Source organism: Diabrotica virgifera, chromosome 2 (assembly GCF_917563875.1).
Source record: "Diabrotica virgifera virgifera chromosome 2, PGI_DIABVI_V3a".
Classification (NCBI taxonomy): Eukaryota; Metazoa; Arthropoda; class Insecta; order Coleoptera; family Chrysomelidae; genus Diabrotica; species Diabrotica virgifera.
The window spans coordinates 13,674,303-13,696,517 of NC_065444.1; the positions used below are offsets into that span (position 1 = coordinate 13,674,303).

General features: G+C 31.2%; 1 protein-coding gene across 1 annotated transcript in view; it reads right to left on the bottom strand.

Annotated features, from left to right (window-relative positions):
- The window catches only part of LOC114338448 (uncharacterized), a 110,253-nt gene that overhangs the window by 6,169 nt on the left and 81,869 nt on the right, over nucleotides 1–22,215 (bottom strand). The window contains exons 15-17 of the mRNA XM_028289052.2: nucleotides 11,845–12,040; nucleotides 11,514–11,758; nucleotides 2,268–2,827 (exon numbers count right to left, since the gene is read on the bottom strand). Of these exons, the coding sequence (XP_028144853.2) occupies nucleotides 2,289–2,827; nucleotides 11,514–11,758; nucleotides 11,845–12,040 (980 nt within the window). The 3' untranslated portion in view covers nucleotides 2,268–2,288. The remainder of the gene's footprint in view (nucleotides 1–2,267; nucleotides 2,828–11,513; nucleotides 11,759–11,844; nucleotides 12,041–22,215) is intronic.

The window sequence follows — 22,215 nt, forward strand, 5'->3', positions numbered from 1 at the left end:
GGAACAAAACCCCCATAAAATTTTTATGTAGACATGTTAAAAAAGAAGTCGCAACTCGATAAAAACTGCCTTATCTGAAAAATACTAAGAAACAAAAATATTGAATTTAACTAATGGTACCACAATAATAAAATTGAATTGGAACATACACAAAAGTTTGGGAGGATCTAAGGGATCAAAACCCCCATAAAATTTTTATGGGGTGCACAAATTTCACCATAATTTTTCTTTAAGATATTCCTGCCATAATACTGCCACATGTCCATTTTCAATAAAAAATCGCTAATAGTTTTCGATATAATCGAAAAAATCGATTTTCATTTTGTAATTTCAAAGGGCTGTAACTTTTTTTATGTGCATATTTGTACTAAGGTAAGTTAGGTTCATTCAAACTATTTTTGGTCCCAGAATATGTGATTTAATTTATGACGTGTATTTTTGTTACACCCTGTATATACAGCCGATTACGCACCACCTTAAAAATTGGGCATTTTTGATGTCTCGAATTTCCTAAACCTGTTGTTGCATCTAAGTGATTTTTTTATAATATTCTAGCCTAGGCCCTAGGCTATAGGTTAAGTACCTCCTTATGCTTGTCATGCACGGGGAGCTATACTGTAATATATATTATATCACATCGCACTCTATAGTAATGAGTGAGCCTGCACATATGGAACCATTTGTTTTCTGTCTGCAGGCTCACTCATTACTATAGAGAGCGATATGATATAATGTACATATATTACAGCATAGCTCCCTGTGCATGACAAGCTTAAGGAGGTAACCTATAGCCTAGGCTATAATATTATAAAAAAATCACTTAGATGAAACAACAGGTTTAGGAAATACGAGACATAAAAAATACCCCATATTTAAGGTGGTGCGTTAATTTCTTGGAGAAGTGTATTGTAATTTAATGTAAATAATGTAATATCCAATAATTGTAATTTAATATAAGATGTAATATAAGTTCCTTAAAAAATATATTTTTTATTTCCCACGACATTAGATGGATGTTCGGCAGCAAGACATTGGACCAAACTGGGACGTCCTATGAAGGCCCAATTGACGTCCACCGAACGTCCCTTCGGATGTTAAGTGGACCTCCATTGGGCGTTTGGTAACGTGGCATTTGGACCAAAATTGGACGTCCTGTTAAGGTCCAATTCACGTCACCTAGAACGTCCGGTTAAGGTCCAATTTACTTCCGATTAAGGTCCAATTTACGTCCGATTAAGGTCCCATTTACGTCCGATTAAGGTCCAATTTACGTCCTATTAAGGTCCAATTTACGTCCGATTAAGGTCCAATTTACGTCCGATTAAGGTCCAATTTACGTCCGATTAAGGTCCGATTTACGTCCGATTAAGGTCCCATTTGCGTCCGATTAAGGTCCAATTTACGTCCTATTAAAGTCCAATCTACGTCCGGTTAAGGTCCAATTTACGCCCGATTAAGGTCCCATTTACGTCCCATTAAGGTCCAATTTACGTCCTATTAAGGTCCAATTTACGTCCGATTAAGGTCCAATTTACGTCCGATTAAGGTCCAATTTATGTCCGATTAAGGTCCAATTTACGTCCCCTAGGACGTCCGATCAAGGTCCAAATTACGTCCGATTAAGGTCCAATATACGTCCCCTCGGACCTTAGATGGACGTCCAATGGACGTTCGGTAGCGCGACATTTGGACCAAAATAGGACGTATAAAGGACGTTCCTCGGACGAAAACGGACGTCCAATGGACGTCCCTAAAGTCCGTGAAGGACGTCCAATGGACGTCCATTGGACGTCCTTGTGCTATTAGGGCAGGTTTCGAGATTAGAACATGTAAGAAATGAAACAATTAGAGAACATATGAAGGTGGAAAAACTATAATAGACGATATTGAAAAGAGACAGCTGACATGGTTCGGTCACGCTAAAAGAATGAATGAGACTCGCTGGCCGAGAAAAATATTAGAGTGTGTCCTACCGGAGAGAAGAAAAAGAGGACGACTACGGAAAAGCTGGAGGGACAATATTCAGGAGACAATGGATTCGAGGCAATTAGATGAAGATATGTGTTACGCTAGAAAAAATTGAAAGCTGGGTATGGAGAAGCGGCGGCAGCCGTAGAAATCCATTATATATATTGTTATAACCAACACGTCTTTACTCTTTGAAATCAACAAGTGGACTGAAAAACAACTCGAGCTGTCGCTAAGAGACCTAGTTTTGCGCGTAGGCACAGCCAATATCTTACAAATAAATTGTAGCGAACACTTACCGTGTTTTGTGCTAAAAATTTTCATCTGAGACGTCTTCCGTGTGTTGTAACATTGGCTCTTTCTATAAATCCTCTTCTATAAACTGAACTCGGCTTTGATATCTCTGCGAACGAACTCTCCGGTACTTCTGTTGTTTCTTGTTTGGTGTTCCATTCTACAAAACGTGGCCGAGATGTCTGAAACTGTTGCAGATTAACAGTACTATCTTCCTTAGTTACAAACTGCGGCAACGATTTCTGGAACCTTTTTGATTCAATGGCGTCATCATCTAACGTAATCGGTTCTAAATCTATGGTTAAAGGGGTCGTGGTGCTCTCAATTGTAAAATTTGTAGGTAAGGGTATTTTGACAAAAAGGACGTCATCCTTATTGTTTGACTGATTCGATATATGATATTGTACGCTTTTTAGGTCGTTATTTTTTATTACATCTATTAAGTTTTGAATTGCAGAGTATTTCGTGTCTGCTGTCATTCGCATCAGTCGGGAGTCTGTCACATTTGGCGGCATCTCTTTGTGCAGATATGATACTGGCCAATGTCGAGGCTGTCCAAGACCACCTGAAATATAAATATTCTTATTAAATGTTACTAAAAAATTTGCTGATTTTGAAAACTAACTGATCTAGGTACTACCAGAAGATAAAAAAAGGTTGCAGAGTGTATAAGAACTATGGAAAAATAAAGGTTCAGTCTATCCCGAAAGGAGGTATTATCAAAGGTGAAAGATTTTGTTAAACTAAATAAGATGAAGACTCAGTCCTGAACAGGGGCGGCCAGGACCAGACTGGTTTATTAAATTTCGAAAGAGAAATATACTGTCCATCAAAGAACAAGTGGTTGAAGTAGCACTTGTTTAATTAGTTCAAATTGGATATAACTTTGATTTGCTGAAGAATACGATGGAAGAGTTAGGCCTTGCAGATAAACCAAGACAAGTATGGAACCTTGATGAGAACAGTTTTAGTTGTGATTCAGCAAAAACAAAAATTTTGTTGCCAGATTGGAATTGAATGCACACGAACCACGAGTTTATAGATTTCGAAAAAGCCTTTGATAGAGTGCCACATACATTACTATTTCAATGCTTGGACTTGGTTGGTCTGGACACGTACGACATTAGATTGCTCAAAAATCTTTACTATAATCGGACCGCTTGTATTAAGTTGGATCAAGAAGTTTCAGCTAAAGTTTTTATTACGCGTGGTGTCAGACAGGCATGTGTTCTGTCACCGACATCGTTCAATGCCTATGAACTGCCTTCAAGAATTGAAGTATTATGGGGTGAGGAAAATGCATTCGGAATAGAGTAAAAATAGTATATATTGTAAAGAGGCTCTACTTAGTCTAGGCGCCAGAGGGGTCACCGTGTCCTTTTCAATTCTGATGGACAAACTCAACGGTTTCGTATGAATTTTTGGCTACTGATTACGAATTTCAAGGGTGGATTTTGATCCGAGTGGTCAAAAAATTGTTTTAAACAATTTAATTGTTTATAAACTGTTTATAAGGCTCTGGCTCGTAAACTAAAAGAGATAAAAAAAATGTTTCAAATAAAATTTATTCCTTAATAAAAAACGAAGAAAAAAATGTTTATTAATCTTAAATCCAACAATTATAACTCAAGATAATGTAAAATTAGTGCACAATGCAAATTGAAAATTGCAAAATAAGTATTTTTTCGAAGCTCTATCGATCGTAAATCGGATTATACGCATGAAAATGAGACTTAGAAGGTCTCATTTTAAAGCTTGATTAATAGGCTTCCAAACAAAGTTTGTTAAATTACTTTATCTTCATTTGTTTTAAAGTTATACCCGTTTGAAGTTATAATTTTCTTAAAAAAATTGTACATTAATTTGTTTATAAGGGTTTCAAGCAAATTTGAGCTATAAACATTTATACTTTAATTAACAATAATGATAGAAGAACTCAAAAGGAATATTTTGAGCTTACGAAAATGTTCGTAACTTTGTTTTTGGCCAAGATATCGATATTTTAACAGCGCAAGCTCTGAGGCGCAAGATCGGCTCACAGCATAAAGTTGTTCTGAAGCTATTTTCTTGTGGAATTAATTATTCTAAATAGGAAATAAGCCACAATTTAACTAAAAAATGATTTTATTAACGTTTCCACGTCCAAATCAGAAGTCGTTGTCAAAATACAAAATATTAGTAAATTAAACAAAAATGTTGTTGCTTAAAAAAACATTCTTCTAATAATTTAATTTAATCTGACTCAAAAGACTTTAAAATGATATTGCCAATATTTATGAGTTGCGTTCCTGGGACGACTTTACTGAAAGAGAGTTTATTAAATCTTTAATGAAAAATTTGAGTTAGGGTTGGTTTCATGTAATCGAATGAACTATCTTTCAGTAAAGTCGTCCCAGGAATGCAACTTATAAATGTTGCCGCCAATATCAGTTTAAACTACTTTAAAATGTACCTATATGTCTGAATTCAGTCAGATTAAATTAAATTATTAGAAGATTTTTTTACTAAGCAACATTTTTGTTTATTTATTAATATTTTTTATTTTGACAACGACGTCCGATTTGGACGTCAAAACGTTAATAAAATAATTTTTTAGTTAAATTGTGGCTTATTTTCCATTTAGAATAATTTTAATACCACAATGAAATAGCTTCATAACAAATTTACGCTGTGAGTCGATCTTGTGCCTCAGAGCTTGTGCTATTAAAGTATCGATATCTTGGTCAAAAATAAAGTTACGAACATTTTCGTAAGCTCAAAATGTTCCTTTTGAGTTCTTCTATCATTATTGGTAATCAAAGTATAAATGTTTATAGCTCAAATTTGCTTGCAATGTCAAATAAACGTCAAATTGAAAGGCAGTTTATTTAGAAGTTCTCCTAAAAATTATTAATTTTTAAGGTTTTTTCTTAACTTTTTGAGTATTACGAGTAGTATAAAGAAGTACTAAACCAGTGATCTGTAAGAAAGTGTGAAATTTAGCGCCTAGAAGTTAAATTTCAGAAAACAAATAATATGGAAGGTATACCACCTGAACCTCCAGATAAAGGTAAATTTTATGTAGAAATGGAAGGAGATGGGATGATGGAATATGAGGAATTAAATAAAAATAACAATAGAGTAAATAATAAGGTAACAAACAAACAAAACCAAACAAGTAGTACTATTGAGGTAAGTAACAAATTTAGTTGCAATAACGATGAAAATTTGACAAATTTAAATCAAACAGATAAGTCAGGTAAGCAAAATTTAAATAAAGTAATAAATTTAAGATTAAAACATAGATATCAATTTGGAGATAATGCACCTTATATAGTACACATAGAAAATAAAAACGGTAACATTGGTCGATTACACAGGATCGGCACGGCCCGTTTGATTTTAAGTGCAGTACCTGAAATTGAAAATAATATCACACAAATTACAGTAGTTGGTAGAAATAAAATCAAGGTAGAACTAAATAATTTTGCTAGTGCTAATAAATTAATTGATTCTCAAATTCTTAAAAGCAAAGAGTATGAGGCATATATTCCAACGTTTTTTACTCAAAAGAAAGGTGTTATAAAATTGGTAGATAAAGAGATAGAAGATAATGATTTATTATCATTAATTAAACCTAGATTTGGAATTAAATTCGAAGTATTACATGTAAAAAGAATTATGCGGAAAGTGATTCAAGATAATGGTAATACTAATTATGTAAAAACAGGAACCGTAATTGTCACTTTTAAAGGTCAGTCTATACCAAAAAATGTAATAATAGAAAAAATGATATACGAGGTGGAAAATTATACACCCAGAATAATCCAATGTTTAAAGTGTTTGAGATTTGGGCATATAAGTGCCCAATGTAGAGGAAAAGATAGGTGTGAAAGATGTGGCGAAGAACACAACAAATCTAATTGTTCCAATCCGAATAATTTACTTTGTGTATTGTGCAAAGGAAAACACAGCGCTACTGACAAGGGAGCAGATTGTACAGAAAGACAAAAACAGGAATATATTAAAAAAATTATGAATAATGAAAATATAACATATTATGAAGCTAATAATAAATATAAAAAATGTTATTCAACAGTAAGTAAAGATCAAGAAAATACTTCAAATAAATATACAATATCTAAACGAAAAAGATCAAGTAGTATTGATTCTAGTAGTGTAGATAAAGAAACAATGGAAGCACGCAGAAAAATTTTGCAAACACCAAGAATACAAAGTCAGCCTTGTTATAATTTTAATAATCCCATTTATTCTAACACAACACAAACACAAAACGATAATCAAAATAATATAGGAGAAATAATAGTAAACTTTATTTCAGCAACATTAAATCAAATTAATCACAATTTAGATAAAAAAACGTTGGAATTATTAAAAAACAATATTTCACAATTATTATTACCTCGTGATGGCTAACGTTTCATTTCTTCAATGGAATGCGAGATCAATTAAAACAAATAAGGGTTATTTAGAAAAATTCTTGTATGACAATAAAATAGATATAGGATTAATATCAGAAACTTGGTTAAAAAAAAGTAATTTTATTAACTTTACTGGTTATAATGTCTTTAGGAATGATAGAGATGATGGATATGGTGGAGTAGCCATCCTTTTGAAAAAATTAATAAAATTTTACAACAGTCCTACTTTTCACCAAATTAATGACATAATGTGCAATAGCATATCAATTAAAATTCAATCCGGAAAAAAGTTAAACATTTATTCAATATACGTAAAACCAAATCTTAAAATCACTCTAAATGAATGGAAAAAGTTTTTTAATAGTCTAGAGAAGCCTTTTATAATTGGTGGTGATTTTAATAGCCACAATTATGTTTGGGGTTGTAGTACTGTAGATACTATAGGAAAAAATCTGTTAGAAGCTATTGAGGACTGTAATCTTGTAATTTTAAATAATGGTAAAGAAACTTTGATGCGTAGACCGAATAGCAATAATAAATCTGCAATAGATCTTACAATATGCTCAGCAAATATTAGTCATTTTTTCGATTGGGATGTTGTGGACGAGACATTAGGATCAAATCATTTTGCTATTATTATTAAGTCAAATATTAATGTTAATAAAGCGGAATGTGTAAATACAAAATTCCAATGGAACATAAATAAAGCGGATTGGTCTCTTTTCTCTTCTATCACTGATAATTTCATGGAAATAGATAATAATTTAAATTACCAACAATTTTTAAATAAATTAAACGAATATTGTAAGATATGTATACCGGAGAAGAGAACAGGGACTAATCCACGATTTAGAAAAACTTGGTGGAATGACAATTGTAAAAAGGTAATAGAAGAACAAAAACTAGCTTTACGCAAGTTTAAACTACAGTCTAATATACAAAATTATATAAATTATAATAAATGTGTAGCGAAAACCAAAAAAGTTGTATTAGAGAGTAAGCGTAATGCATGGAGAAATTTTTGTAAAACTTTAAACAAAAATACACCAATTAAAGATATGTGGAATCAAGCCAAACGATTACAAAACATTTTTAAACCACAAGTAAATCCAGTGACTGAAGGAGAATGGGTTGAGGAGTTTTTAAGAAAATTATGTCCAGATAATATATTTTCAAAAATTAATGTAATGGAAAGAAAAAACTCTATGCATCCACTTTCAATTCCATTTAGTTTCTGTGAATTAGAAATAAGCCTTAAGAATAAGAAAAATACTTCTCCAGGTATAGATAATGTACATTATATTATGTTGGCCAATTTACATCAAAAAGGGAAAGAAACACTATTAAATTTTTTTAATCAAATATGGTTATCAGAAGATATTCCAGATAACTGGAGAGAGTACCGGGTGATTCCTATTCTCAAAACAAATCGGAATCCTGATTCAGTAGAATCTTATAGAGGTATTTCATTGAGCTCCTGCATAACAAAAACACTGGAAAGAATGATAAAACTTAGGCTCGAAAGTTGGCTAGAAAAAAACAATAAATTATCACAAACACAATTTGGATTTCGAAAAAATCATTCTACTGTGGAAGCTGTGAGTCATTTGGTAACAGATATAAATTTAGCGTTTACGAAAAATTCTTCAGTAATCGCTCTTTTATTAGATGTTGAAGCAGCATACGACAACGTTAATTTAAATATACTATATAACAAAATGATACAAATAGGTCTGCCAGAATGCTTCTGTCAAAAAATAATAAAATTGTATGACTGTAGAAAAATTTATATATCGGTAAATAATAACACATTTGGTCCAAGAGTAGCGATGGGTGGTTTACCTCAAGGAGGAATATTAAGCCCTTTGTTATATTTAATTTACACTTCTGATATAGAAAAAAATTTAAACTCAACAAAAATTTTACAATTTGCAGATGATATAGTTATTTATCAAGAAAACATTAAAATAGAAAATGCAGTCAAATCCATTGAAGAAGGAGACAAACATATTAAAATATGGAGTGAATTACATGGACTAAATATATCTGATTCCAAAACCAAATTATGTATTTTTACAAGAAAACGAAAAGAAATACCCAATCACATCTTAATAAACAATATATCCTATCCTGTACAAAGTTATGTTAAATATTTGGGTATTACTCTGGATAGACAGCTTCTCTGGAAAGAACATATAGACAATATAGTTAAAAAAACAGAAAAAGGAATAAACCTTCTTCGATTCGTATCACACTTACGTTGGGGAGCAGATCCAAATATTTCTTTGTTGTTATTTAAAAATAATATAAGAGCTATATTCGACTACGGATCAATATTATACAGTGACGCATCACAGTGTCATTTAAATAAAATAGACAAAATCATTAATAAATCCCTTAGATTGTGTATAGGAGCCCTAAGAAGTACACCGATAAATAATCTACAAGTTGAATGCTGTGAAATGCCGATGGATATAAGACGAAAAAAACTTGGCATCAACCTTTTAGTTAGATTGTATGAAAAAAAGGCAAGTTTAATTTCCAAAATACATCAACTGTTTTTAGCAGACTTGACAGAAAAATATTGGATAAAAAAGAAAACTCTAAATATGGTAGATTTATATTCAAAAATGACAATATATGATAAACAACTTTATAAATATGACATAAACCCAAATTATAATATTGACTTTAATAGTATGGAACAAGTTCAGGTATACTTTTTAAGGGACTATAGCAAGTTGCCTATATCTTTAAGAAAATTAGTGTTTATCTCCGACAGTTCACAAATGTTCAAAGATTATTGTATGCTATATACAGATGCATCAAAAAATATTGAAGGTGTGGGATGTGCCTATTGGGATAGCAGTAATAAAATTAGTAAAATGTTTAAACTAAATTCTATTATGAGTATATACACAGCTGAATTAATAGCGATAATGGAAGCACTAAAATATTTATCTAATATAAATCATTCAAAGTTTATAATTTTTAGTGACAGTAAAAGTTCTCTTAGTAAAATTAGTGCTATAAATCCTAAATCAAAAGTGAACTACATTGAATTATATATCATAAATAAAATTAAAGAACTTCAGCAACAAGGAAAGTCTGTTAAGTTGGCATGGGTTAAAAGCCACTGTGGAATAACTGGAAATGAAATGGTAGATGAATTGGCTAAAAACGCGGTGACACAAGGAGTATTAACCCATTATCTTTGTACGCCAAAAGATATTGAATCAAATTTATTCAAAGAGATTAAGAAAGAATGGAAAGAAAGGTATATTGATGAAAACGTAAATACAGGAAACCACTACAGATCAATCAGAAACTATATAACGGATAAACCTTGGTTTTCTAAAATGGAGTCGACAAAAGATATGATAAGAACCATATGCAGAATGAGATTTGACCACTGTCTTACTCCATCATATTTATTTAAAATTAATATAGCTGATAGTCCACAATGTATTTGTGGACAGTTGGGCAATCTACAACACAAAATTTTGACCTGTTCTCTTATCTCTAATAAAGTTAATATGTTTTTAAATTCACTGTATTCTTTGACTGATGTCCACCATCCCATTAATTTAAATTATTTATTAACATTAGAAAATAATGAGTTGGTATACCGACTATTGTATAAACATATTTTAGATATTAAGCTTAAATTGTAATTGTAAAATATAGAGTAAGTATTTCTTGTAAATTGTTATATGTTAAAAGAAAAAGAAAAGAAAAGAAAAGAAAAAAAAAGAAAAGAAATATAAAAAAAAATAATAAAAAAAAAATAAAAAAAAAATAAAAAAATAAAAAAAAAATAATAAAAAAAAAGAAAGAAAAAATATAAAAAAGATATATAAAAAAAAATAGAAAAAAAAAATATAATAATTAAAAAAAAATATAAAAAAAAATATGTAGATAAAAATGAATGACGAACTTGGACAGTCCATAGTAAAATAGCTTTCGAATGAAGTAGAGGGCTAAAGAAGAATGTTGCAGTTTTTGCTGTGGAACTCTGAGAACATCATTTGGAAAAAAATTAATAAATATATATATATATAAAAAATTATTAAAAAAAAATACAAAAATAATTATTTATTAGTAGAATTGTTTGTTATATTAGTATTAGTTTTAGGATAAGATACGAAAAAATGACTAATAAAATAAAAAATAGTAAAATTGGCGAATGGATTTAGTGTCCGCAGTCATATAAACCCAAACAAACAACAACAACAAATTTGCTTGAAACCCTTATAAACAAATTAATGTATAATTTTTTTAAGAAAATTATAACTTCAAACGGGTATAACTTTAAAACAAATGAAGATAAACTAATTTAATAAACTTTGTTTGGAAGCATATTAATCGAACTTTAAAATGAGATCTTCTAAGGCTCATTTGCATCCGCAAAAGCCGAGTTACCGTCAATAAAGCTTCGAAAAATACTTACTTTGCAATTTTCAATTTGCATTGTGCACTAATTTTACAATATCTTGAGTTTTAACTGTTGGATTTAAGTTTAGTAAACGTTTTTTTCTTCTTTTTTTTATTAAGGAACAAATTTTATTTGAAACATTTTTTTATCTCTTTTAGTTTATGAGCCAGAGCCTTATAAACAATTTATAAACAATTAAATTGTTTATAACAATTTTTTGACAACTCGGATCGAAATCCACCCTCGAAATTTATAATCAGCAGCCAAAAATCCATAAGAAACCGCTGAGTCTGTCCATCAGAATTTAAAAGGGCAAGGTGACCTCTATTTGGCGCCTAGACTAACTGGTATAGACAGGGAAGTAGGTACTTAAGAAGTAGTAGTCGGAGGCTTACCTGGCTTCGGAGGTTCTAAGAATTCCTCATCAAAGATCATTTCGTACTGATCAAGACTTGGCTTAGGAGGTGGTAGTGGGTTTTGTGATGGTAGCCTATCGGGCCTAAAGAGTGGCGGCCTCCAAGGCCGACTTTGTCCAGGAGGCAGGTATTTTCCATCGACTATCCTATCTGTATTGTGTATATAAGGATAATATCTATCGTTACATCTTCGCCATTGTGTCCTATCTGGTCCAACATAACACCTTGAATATAAAAGAAATAGGTTTAAGCTAAATTTTTATTGATCATACGGCATTTCTGTTTAATACATCTAAGCGTGAACACCTACCACAGATAGGGGTATCCATTGGAAGCACCACATTGATGGTCCGGTCTACAACAGTAATCCCAAGCACCATGCTCACCACCTTCTATTTCGCAGAACCAAAATCCAGTTCGTACGTTTTCTTTACACAGAGCTCCTCGTTTGCAAGGCCATCCGTTAACACTGTAAACACGCCATGTGTCAAGGGCGTGAGAAAAGTCTAAAAAAAGAAAAGTAAGAAATCAGGTAACAAACAGATGTACAGCCGGTTCCTAAAAAAACTGATACGACTCTTAGTAAGATTTGATCATGTTGAGCAGTGTATTTGATTGATCTGACATTATATTGATTATGACAGACAAATAATAAAATAAACAAACAACAAACAACTGATCCATGAAAAAACTAATAAGTATTTTAGAAAAATTTAAACGCAGGATGAAAGATTACATTATTACCGAGGGCGGAAAGCCCCTTAGAATAAACAAGCAGTTTCTATTGAATGAAATATTTGAAATTAAATATCACACTTTTTTTTATTTTCAGCCCTGTAACTTATTAAAATAAATATTATAGAAGTTTTCAGGGACTTTCAGCCCTCGGTAATAATGTAGTCTTTCATTCTGAGTTTAAATTTTTCAAAAATATTTATTAGTTTTCTCAGGATTCGAAAAAAAAATGAATACAATTAAAATACATTGAGAATTTTGACATGCGTCACAATTTTGCATTAACTCAATGTAAAATTCTAAACTGTTGAATTCCAGCTTCCCTAATTATTTGACATCAAAAGACATTAGAAACTATTTGTAGATGATTGAAATCTGTATTGAAAACAACTGTTAAAATTGGTCTACGTAATTAAACATATTCCAAAATTTTGTAAAAATGTAATACATTTCAGTTTTCAGCCCAAACTTAGGCCACACACAATGCAATAATGTTCACATTTTTGAACTGTCAATATTTTTATTTTATCATCTATTGTTTAAAAACAATACAGTTGATAAGATACCCTCAGATGCGGAGAAAGTATTAATAATAAAGATTAATAATAAAGTCTAATAACCGTGGAACAGAATAAGCTATCTGACAAATTTTAAGATTTGGCAGTGACATTGACAGTATGTAAATATTAAGTATTTATCCTTCAAAATACACTGCTCAATTTTCTACAAAATACGCGTCAAGAGTCGTATCAGTTTTTTTTGGAACCAGGTGTACCTATGTCAAGTCTCCACAACACTATTAAATCCAAGAGACTAACACGAACATAAAAAAACAGGATATACAGGGTGTCCCCGAAAATAGTGCGTTCTTTTAAGGTATGGATATAATACACAATTTAGAACAAAAAAGTCCTATAACATTTTTTTCTAAAGTTAACCGTTTCCAAGAAAAAAATTACACTGTTCTCCATATAAGTGAATTTTTATTTTCATTAATTCAAATGACATGGCAACGTGTTGTAGAAGAACGTGTTGTGACTGTGGAAATTTAACGTATTTTGAATTAAATAAATTACATACATTCTTTTTTTCAAATAATTTAATTAAAAACTTTTTTTTGGACACCCTGTATAAATTATTATGTAAATGTTTATATTACTGAATAGATAATTGAAGAACCTTTTAAATGAGCTAGCACACTACCCCTATTCTCATTTAAAAAAATCATCGATTACGTCATCACGTCCATATGGATGACGTCACTAGTATACCATATATGCCACAATATCATAACTTAAAAAAAAATCGACCTGTTTCGCGATTTTTCCTTAAAGTCGCCGGTTTACGAAAAAAAAAACGAATTTATTCCTTTCATTTGCACCATACTGTATACACATGCAACGGTGGAAAATAGTGTCGTGCACGCTTGATTAGCAATTAAAAAACAAAGGAGTTTTGAATATTGTATTGCAAAAACTCTTTGGAATTTCATCAATAGATGTTTAAAGAATATCTGCCTACCTTGGCAACATCCAAATTTTCAGTTTTTCACATAGTTTTTGAGGGTTAAAAATGGCCGATTTCACAATTTTTCAATTTTTAATCTCTTATATGTCAAAAACTATCATTTTTAGAGAAAAGTCACCAAAGATCTTTTCTGTTTGGAATGATCCAAAAAACCTAAAAATAATTTTAGGAAAAAAACAAAAAAAAAATATTTAAAAATTTTTTGACCATCTTTTGGTCATGGAAACATGCAAATTTGTTAAAAGGAGTCCTTCTTGAGTAGGATTGTGCAAAAAATCCGAATCAGAATATTTTTCCTAGCGGATATGCAGTGGCTTTCTGGACTAATATAAATATAAAAATTTTCACTAGTAATACCACTAGAGGTCAAATTATTTCCGGAAATTTTTTTGAGATCATGAATATTTTGAAAATTTCCCGAGTCGCAGACGAGGGAAATTTTCTAAAAATATTCATGATCAAAAAAAAATTTCCGGATATTAATTTGACTTCGCGTGGTATTCGGTAAGAAAATTCCACACCAAATTTGCATTTGAAAATCCAAAGCTGCATGAACAGATTAATAGCGCGCCATAGCTTTGTCAGCAATTATTTAGGCTTTCAAATTCGTAATTTCTACTCATTGTAGTTGCATGGGAATACCATTTCAAGATAGAAAATAGTATATTCTTCAATTTTACATAAGTTTTGAGTAACTACAAGTGATAGAAAATGAATCAAAACTAAATTATGTAAACAAATAAAAACCAGTCTGTCAAAAATGTTCTGTTATTGTAAACGTCAAAAAATGTCCACTATAATTCGCTGTTGGGTACCCCACGAGCAAAAAATTTCCGATAAAATACCTCCGTTGCCATGGTGATCTGTCAAAATAACGTATTTTGATTGGTTCAAAATTACAGGTGTGGAATTTTCACTAGTAATACCACTAGAGGTCAAATAATTTCCGGAAATTTTTTTGAGATCATGAATATTTTGAAAATTTCCCGAGTTGCAGTCGAGGGAAATTTTCTAAAAATATTCATGATCAAAAAAAAATTTCCGGATATTAATTTGACTTCGCGTGGTATTCGGTAAGAAAATTCCACACCAAATTTGCATTTGAAAATCCAAAGCTGCATGAACAGATTAATAGCGCGCCATAGCTTTGTCAGCAATTATTTAGGCTTTCAAATTCGTAATTTCTACTCATTGTAGTTGCATGGGAATACCATTTCAAGATAGAAAATAGTATATTCTTCAATTTTACATAAGTTTTGAGTAACTACAAGTGATAGAAAATGAATCAAAACTAAATTATGTAAACAAATAAAAACCAGTCTGTCAAAAATGTTCTGTTATTGTAAACGTCAAAAAATTTCCACTATAATTCGCTGTTGGGTACCCCACGAGCAAAAAATTTCCGATAAAATACCTCCGTTGCCATGGTGATCTGTCAAAATAACGTATTTTGATTGGTTCAAAATTACAGGTGTGGAATTTTCACTAGTAATACCACTAGAGGTCAAATAATTTCCGGAAATTTTCTAAAAATATTCATGATCAAAAAAAAATTTCCGGATATTAATTTGACTTCGCGTGGTATTCGGTAAGAAAATTCCACACCAAATTTGCATTTGAAAATCCAAAGCTGCATGAACAGATTAATAGCGCGCCATAGCTTTGTCAGCAATTATTTAGGCTTTCAAATTCGTAATTTCTACTCATTGTAGTTGCATGGGAATACCATTTCAAGATAGAAAATAGTATATTCTTCAATTTTACATAAGTTTTGAGTAACTACAAGTGATAGAAAATGAATCAAAACTAAATTATGTAAACAAATAAAAACCAGTCTGTCAAAAATGTTCTGTTATTGTAAACGTCAAAAAATTTCCACTATAATTCGCTGTTGCGTACCCCACGAGCAAAAAATTTCCGATAAAATACCTCCGTTGCCATGGTGATCTGTCAAAATAACGTATTTTGATTGGTTCAAAATTACAGGTGTGGAATTTTCACTAGTAATACCACTAGAGGTCAAATAATTTCCGGAAATTTTCTAAAAATATTCATGATCAAAAAAAAATTTCCGGATATTAATTTGACTTCGCGTGGTATTCGGTAAGAAAATTCCACACCAAATTTGCATTTGAAAATCCAAAGCTGCATGAACAGATTAATAGCGCGCCATAGCTTTGTCAGCAATTATTTAGGCTTTCAAATTCGTAATTTCTACTCATTGTAGTTGCATGGGAATACCATTTCAAGATAGAAAATAGTATATTCTTCAATTTTACATAAGTTTTGAGTAACTACAAGTGATAGAAAATGAATCAAAACTAAATTATGTAAACAAATAAAAACCAGTCTGTCAAAAATGTTCTGTTATTGTAAACGTCAAAAAATTTCCACTATAATTCGCTGTTGGGTACCCCACGAGCAAAAAATTTCCGATAAAATACCTCCGTTGCCATGGTGATCTGTCAAAATAACGTATTTTGATTGGTTCAAAATTACAGGTGTGGAATTTTCACTAGTAATACCACTAGAGGTCAAATAATTTCCGGAAATTTTCTAAAAATATTCATGATCAAAAAAAAATTTCCGGATATTAATTTGACTTCGCGTGGTATTCGGTAAGAAAATTCCACACCAAATTTGCATTTGAAAATCCAAAGCTGCATGAACAGATTAATAGCGCGCCATAGCTTTGTCAGCAATTATTTAGGCTTTCAAATTCGTAATTTCTACTCATTGTAGTTGCATGGGAATACCATTTCAAGATAGAAAATAGTATATTCTTCAATTTTACATAAGTTTTGAGTAACTACAAGTGATAGAAAATGAATCAAAACTAAATTATGTAAACAAATAAAAACCAGTCTGTCAAAAATGTTCTGTTATTGTAAACGTCAAAAAATGTCCACTATAATTCGCTGTTGGGTACCCCACGAGCAAAAATTTCCGATAAAATACCTCCGTTGCCATGGTGATCTGTCAAAATAACGTATTTTGATTGGTTCAAAATTACAGGTGTGGAATTTTCACTAGTAATACCACTAGAGGTCAAATAATTTCCGGAAATTTTTTTGAGATCATGAATATTTTGAAAATTTCCCGAGTTGCAGTCGAGGGAAATTTTCTAAAAATATTCATGATCAAAAAAAAATTTCCGGATATTAATTTGACTTCGCGTGGTATTCGGTAAGAAAATTCCACACCAAATTTGCATTTGAAAATCCAAAGCTGCATGAACAGATTAATAGCGCGCCATAGCTTTGTCAGCAATTATTTAGGCTTTCAAATTCGTAATTTCTACTCATTGTAGTTGCATGGGAATACCATTTCAAGATAGAAAATAGTATATTCTTCAATTTTACATAAGTTTTGAGTAACTACAAGTGATAGAAAATGAATCAAAACTAAATTATGTAAACAAATAAAAACCAGTCTGTCAAAAATGTTCTGTTATTGTAAACGTCAAAAAATTTCCACTATAATTCGCTGTTGGGTACCCCACGAGCAAAAAATTTCCGATAAAATACCTCCGTTGCCATGGTGATCTGTCAAAATAACGTATTTTGATTGGTTCAAAATTACAGGTGTGGAATTTTCACTAGTAATACCACTAGAGGTCAAATAATTTCCGGAAATTTTCTAAAAATATTCATGATCAAAAAAAAATTTCCGGATATTAATTTGACTTCGCGTGGTATTCGGTAAGAAAATTCCACACCAAATTTGCATTTGAAAATCCAAAGCTGCATGAACAGATTAATAGCGCGCCATAGCTTTGTCAGCAATTATTTAGGCTTTCAAATTCGTAATTTCTACTCATTGTAGTTGCATGGGAATACCATTTCAAGATAGAAAATAGTATATTCTTCAATTTTACATAAGTTTTGAGTAACTACAAGTGATAGAAAATGAATCAAAACTAAATTATGTAAACAAATAAAAACCAGTCTGTCAAAAATGTTCTGTTATTGTAAACGTCAAAAAATTTCCACTATAATTCGCTGTTGGGTACCCCACGAGCAAAAAATTTCCGATAAAATACCTCCGTTGCCATGGTGATCTGTCAAAATAACGTATTTTGATTGGTTCAAAATTACAGGTGTGGAATTTTCACTAGTAATACCACTAGAGGTCAAATAATTTCCGGAAATTTTCTAAAAATATTCATGATCAAAAAAAAATTTCCGGATATTAATTTGACTTCGCGTGGTATTCGGTAAGAAAATTCCACACCAAATTTGCATTTGAAAATCCAAAGCTGCATGAACAGATTAATAGCGCGCCATAGCTTTGTCAGCAATTATTTAGGCTTTCAAATTCGTAATTTCTACTCATTGTAGTTGCATGGGAATACCATTTCAAGATAGAAAATAGTATATTCTTCAATTTTACATAAGTTTTGAGTAACTACAAGTGATAGAAAATGAATCAAAACTAAATTATGTAAACAAATAAAAACCAGTCTGTCAAAAATGTTCTGTTATTGTAAACGTCAAAAAATTTCCACTATAATTCGCTGTTGGGTACCCCACGAGCAAAAAATTTCCGATAAAATACCTCCGTTGCCATGGTGATCTGTCAAAATAACGTATTTTGATTGGTTCAAAATTACAGGTGTGGAATTTTCACTAGTAATACCACTAGAGGTCAAATAATTTCCGGAAATTTTCTAAAAATATTCATGATCAAAAAAAAATTTCCGGATATTAATTTGACTTCGCGTGGTATTCGGTAAGAAAATTCCACACCAAATTTGCATTTGAAAATCCAAAGCTGCATGAACAGATTAATAGCGCGCCATAGCTTTGTCAGCAATTATTTAGGCTTTCAAATTCGTAATTTCTACTCATTGTAGTTGCATGGGAATACCATTTCAAGATAGAAAATAGTATATTCTTCAATTTTACATAAGTTTTGAGTAACTACAAGTGATAGAAAATGAATCAAAACTAAATTATGTAAACAAATAAAAACCAGTCTGTCAAAAATGTTCTGTTATTGTAAACGTCAAAAAATTTCCACTATAATTCGCTGTTGGGTACCCCACGAGCAAAAAATTTCCGATAAAATACCTCCGTTGCCATGGTGATCTGTCAAAATAACGTATTTTGATTGGTTCAAAATTACAGGTGTGGAATTTTCACTAGTAATACCACTAGAGGTCAAATAATTTCCGGAAATTTTCTAAAAATATTCATGATCAAAAAAAAATTTCCGGATATTAATTTGACTTCGCGTGGTATTCGGTAAGAAAATTCCACACCAAATTTGCATTTGAAAATCCAAAGCTGCATGAACAGATTAATAGCGCGCCATAGCTTTGTCAGCAATTATTTAGGCTTTCAAATTCGTAATTTCTACTCATTGTAGTTGCATGGGAATACCATTTCAAGATAGAAAATAGTATATTCTTCAATTTTACATAAGTTTTGAGTAACTACAAGTGATAGAAAATGAATCAAAACTAAATTATGTAAACAAATAAAAACCAGTCTGTCAAAAATGTTCTGTTATTGTAAACGTCAAAAAATTTCCACTATAATTCGCTGTTGCGTACCCCACGAGCAAAAAATTTCCGATAAAATACCTCCGTTGCCATGGTGATCTGTCAAAATAACGTATTTTGATTGGTTCAAAATTACAGGTGTGGAATTTTCACTAGTAATACCACTAGAGGTCAAATAATTTCCGGAAATTTTCTAAAAATATTCATGATCAAAAAAAAATTTCCGGATATTAATTTGACTTCGCGTGGTATTCGGTAAGAAAATTCCACACCAAATTTGCATTTGAAAATCCAAAGCTGCATGAACAGATTAATAGCGCGCCATAGCTTTGTCAGCAATTATTTAGGCTTTCAAATTCGTAATTTCTACTCATTGTAGTTGCATGGGAATACCATTTCAAGATAGAAAATAGTATATTCTTCAATTTTACATAAGTTTTGAGTAACTACAAGTGATAGAAAATGAATCAAAACTAAATTATGTAAACAAATAAAAACCAGTCTGTCAAAAATGTTCTGTTATTGTAAACGTCAAAAAATTTCCACTATAATTCGCTGTTGGGTACCCCACGAGCAAAAAATTTCCGATAAAATACCTCCGTTGCCATGGTGATCTGTCAAAATAACGTATTTTGATTGGTTCAAAATTACAGGTGTGGAATTTTCACTAGTAATACCACTAGAGGTCAAATAATTTCCGGAAATTTTCTAAAAATATTCATGATCAAAAAAAAATTTCCGGATATTAATTTGACTTCGCGTGGTATTCGGTAAGAAAATTCCACACCAAATTTGCATTTGAAAATCCAAAGCTGCATGAACAGATTAATAGCGCGCCATAGCTTTGTCAGCAATTATTTAGGCTTTCAAATTCGTAATTTCTACTCATTGTAGTTGCATGGGAATACCATTTCAAGATAGAAAATAGTATATTCTTCAATTTTACATAAGTTTTGAGTAACTACAAGTGATAGAAAATGAATCAAAACTAAATTATGTAAACAAATAAAAACCAGTCTGTCAAAAATGTTCTGTTATTGTAAACGTCAAAAAATGTCCACTATAATTCGCTGTTGGGTACCCCACGAGCAAAAATTTCCGATAAAATACCTCCGTTGCCATGGTGATCTGTCAAAATAACGTATTTTGATTGGTTCAAAATTACAGGTGTGGAATTTTCACTAGTAATACCACTAGAGGTCAAATAATTTCCGGAAATTTTTTTGAGATCATGAATATTTTGAAAATTTCCCGAGTTGCAGTCGAGGGAAATTTTCTAAAAATATTCATGATCAAAAAAAAATTTCCGGATATTAATTTGACTTCGCGTGGTATTCGGTAAGAAAATTCCACACCAAATTTGCATTTGAAAATCCAAAGCTGCATGAACAGATTAATAGCGCGCCATAGCTTTGTCAGCAATTATTTAGGCTTTCAAATTCGTAATTTCTACTCATTGTAGTTGCATGGGAATACCATTTCAAGATAGAAAATAGTATATTCTTCAATTTTACATAAGTTTTGAGTAACTACAAGTGATAGAAAATGAATCAAAACTAAATTATGTAAACAAATAAAAACCAGTCTGTCAAAAATGTTCTGTTATTGTAAACGTCAAAAAATTTCCACTATAATTCGCTGTTGGGTACCCCACGAGCAAAAAATTTCCGATAAAATACCTCCGTTGCCATGGTGATCTGTCAAAATAACGTATTTTGATTGGTTCAAAATTACAGGTGTGGAATTTTCACTAGTAATACCACTAGAGGTCAAATAATTTCCGGAAATTTTCTAAAAATATTCATGATCAAAAAAAAATTTCCGGATATTAATTTGACTTCGCGTGGTATTCGGTAAGAAAATTCCACACCAAATTTGCATTTGAAAATCCAAAGCTGCATGAACAGATTAATAGCGCGCCATAGCTTTGTCAGCAATTATTTAGGCTTTCAAATTCGTAATTTCTACTCATTGTAGTTGCATGGGAATACCATTTCAAGATAGAAAATAGTATATTCTTCAATTTTACATAAGTTTTGAGTAACTACAAGTGATAGAAAATGAATCAAAACTAAATTATGTAAACAAATAAAAACCAGTCTGTCAAAAATGTTCTGTTATTGTAAACGTCAAAAAATTTCCACTATAATTCGCTGTTGGGTACCCCACGAGCAAAAAATTTCCGATAAAATACCTCCGTTGCCATGGTGATCTGTCAAAATAACGTATTTTGATTGGTTCAAAATTACAGGTGTGGAATTTTCACTAGTAATACCACTAGAGGTCAAATAATTTCCGGAAATTTTCTAAAAATATTCATGATCAAAAAAAAATTTCCGGATATTAATTTGACTTCGCGTGGTATTCGGTAAGAAAATTCCACACCAAATTTGCATTTGAAAATCCAAAGCTGCATGAACAGATTAATAGCGCGCCATAGCTTTGTCAGCAATTATTTAGGCTTTCAAATTCGTAATTTCTACTCATTGTAGTTGCATGGGAATACCATTTCAAGATAGAAAATAGTATATTCTTCAATTTTACATAAGTTTTGAGTAACTACAAGTGATAGAAAATGAATCAAAACTAAATTATGTAAACAAATAAAAACCAGTCTGTCAAAAATGTTCTGTTATTGTAAACGTCAAAAAATTTCCACTATAATTCGCTGTTGGGTACCCCACGAGCAAAAAATTTCCGATAAAATACCTCCGTTGCCATGGTGATCTGTCAAAATAACGTATTTTGATTGGTTCAAAATTACAGGTGTGGAATTTTCACTAGTAATACCACTAGAGGTCAAATAATTTCCGGAAATTTTCTAAAAATATTCATGATCAAAAAAAAATTTCCGGATATTAATTTGACTTCGCGTGGTATTCGGTAAGAAAATTCCACACCAAATTTGCATTT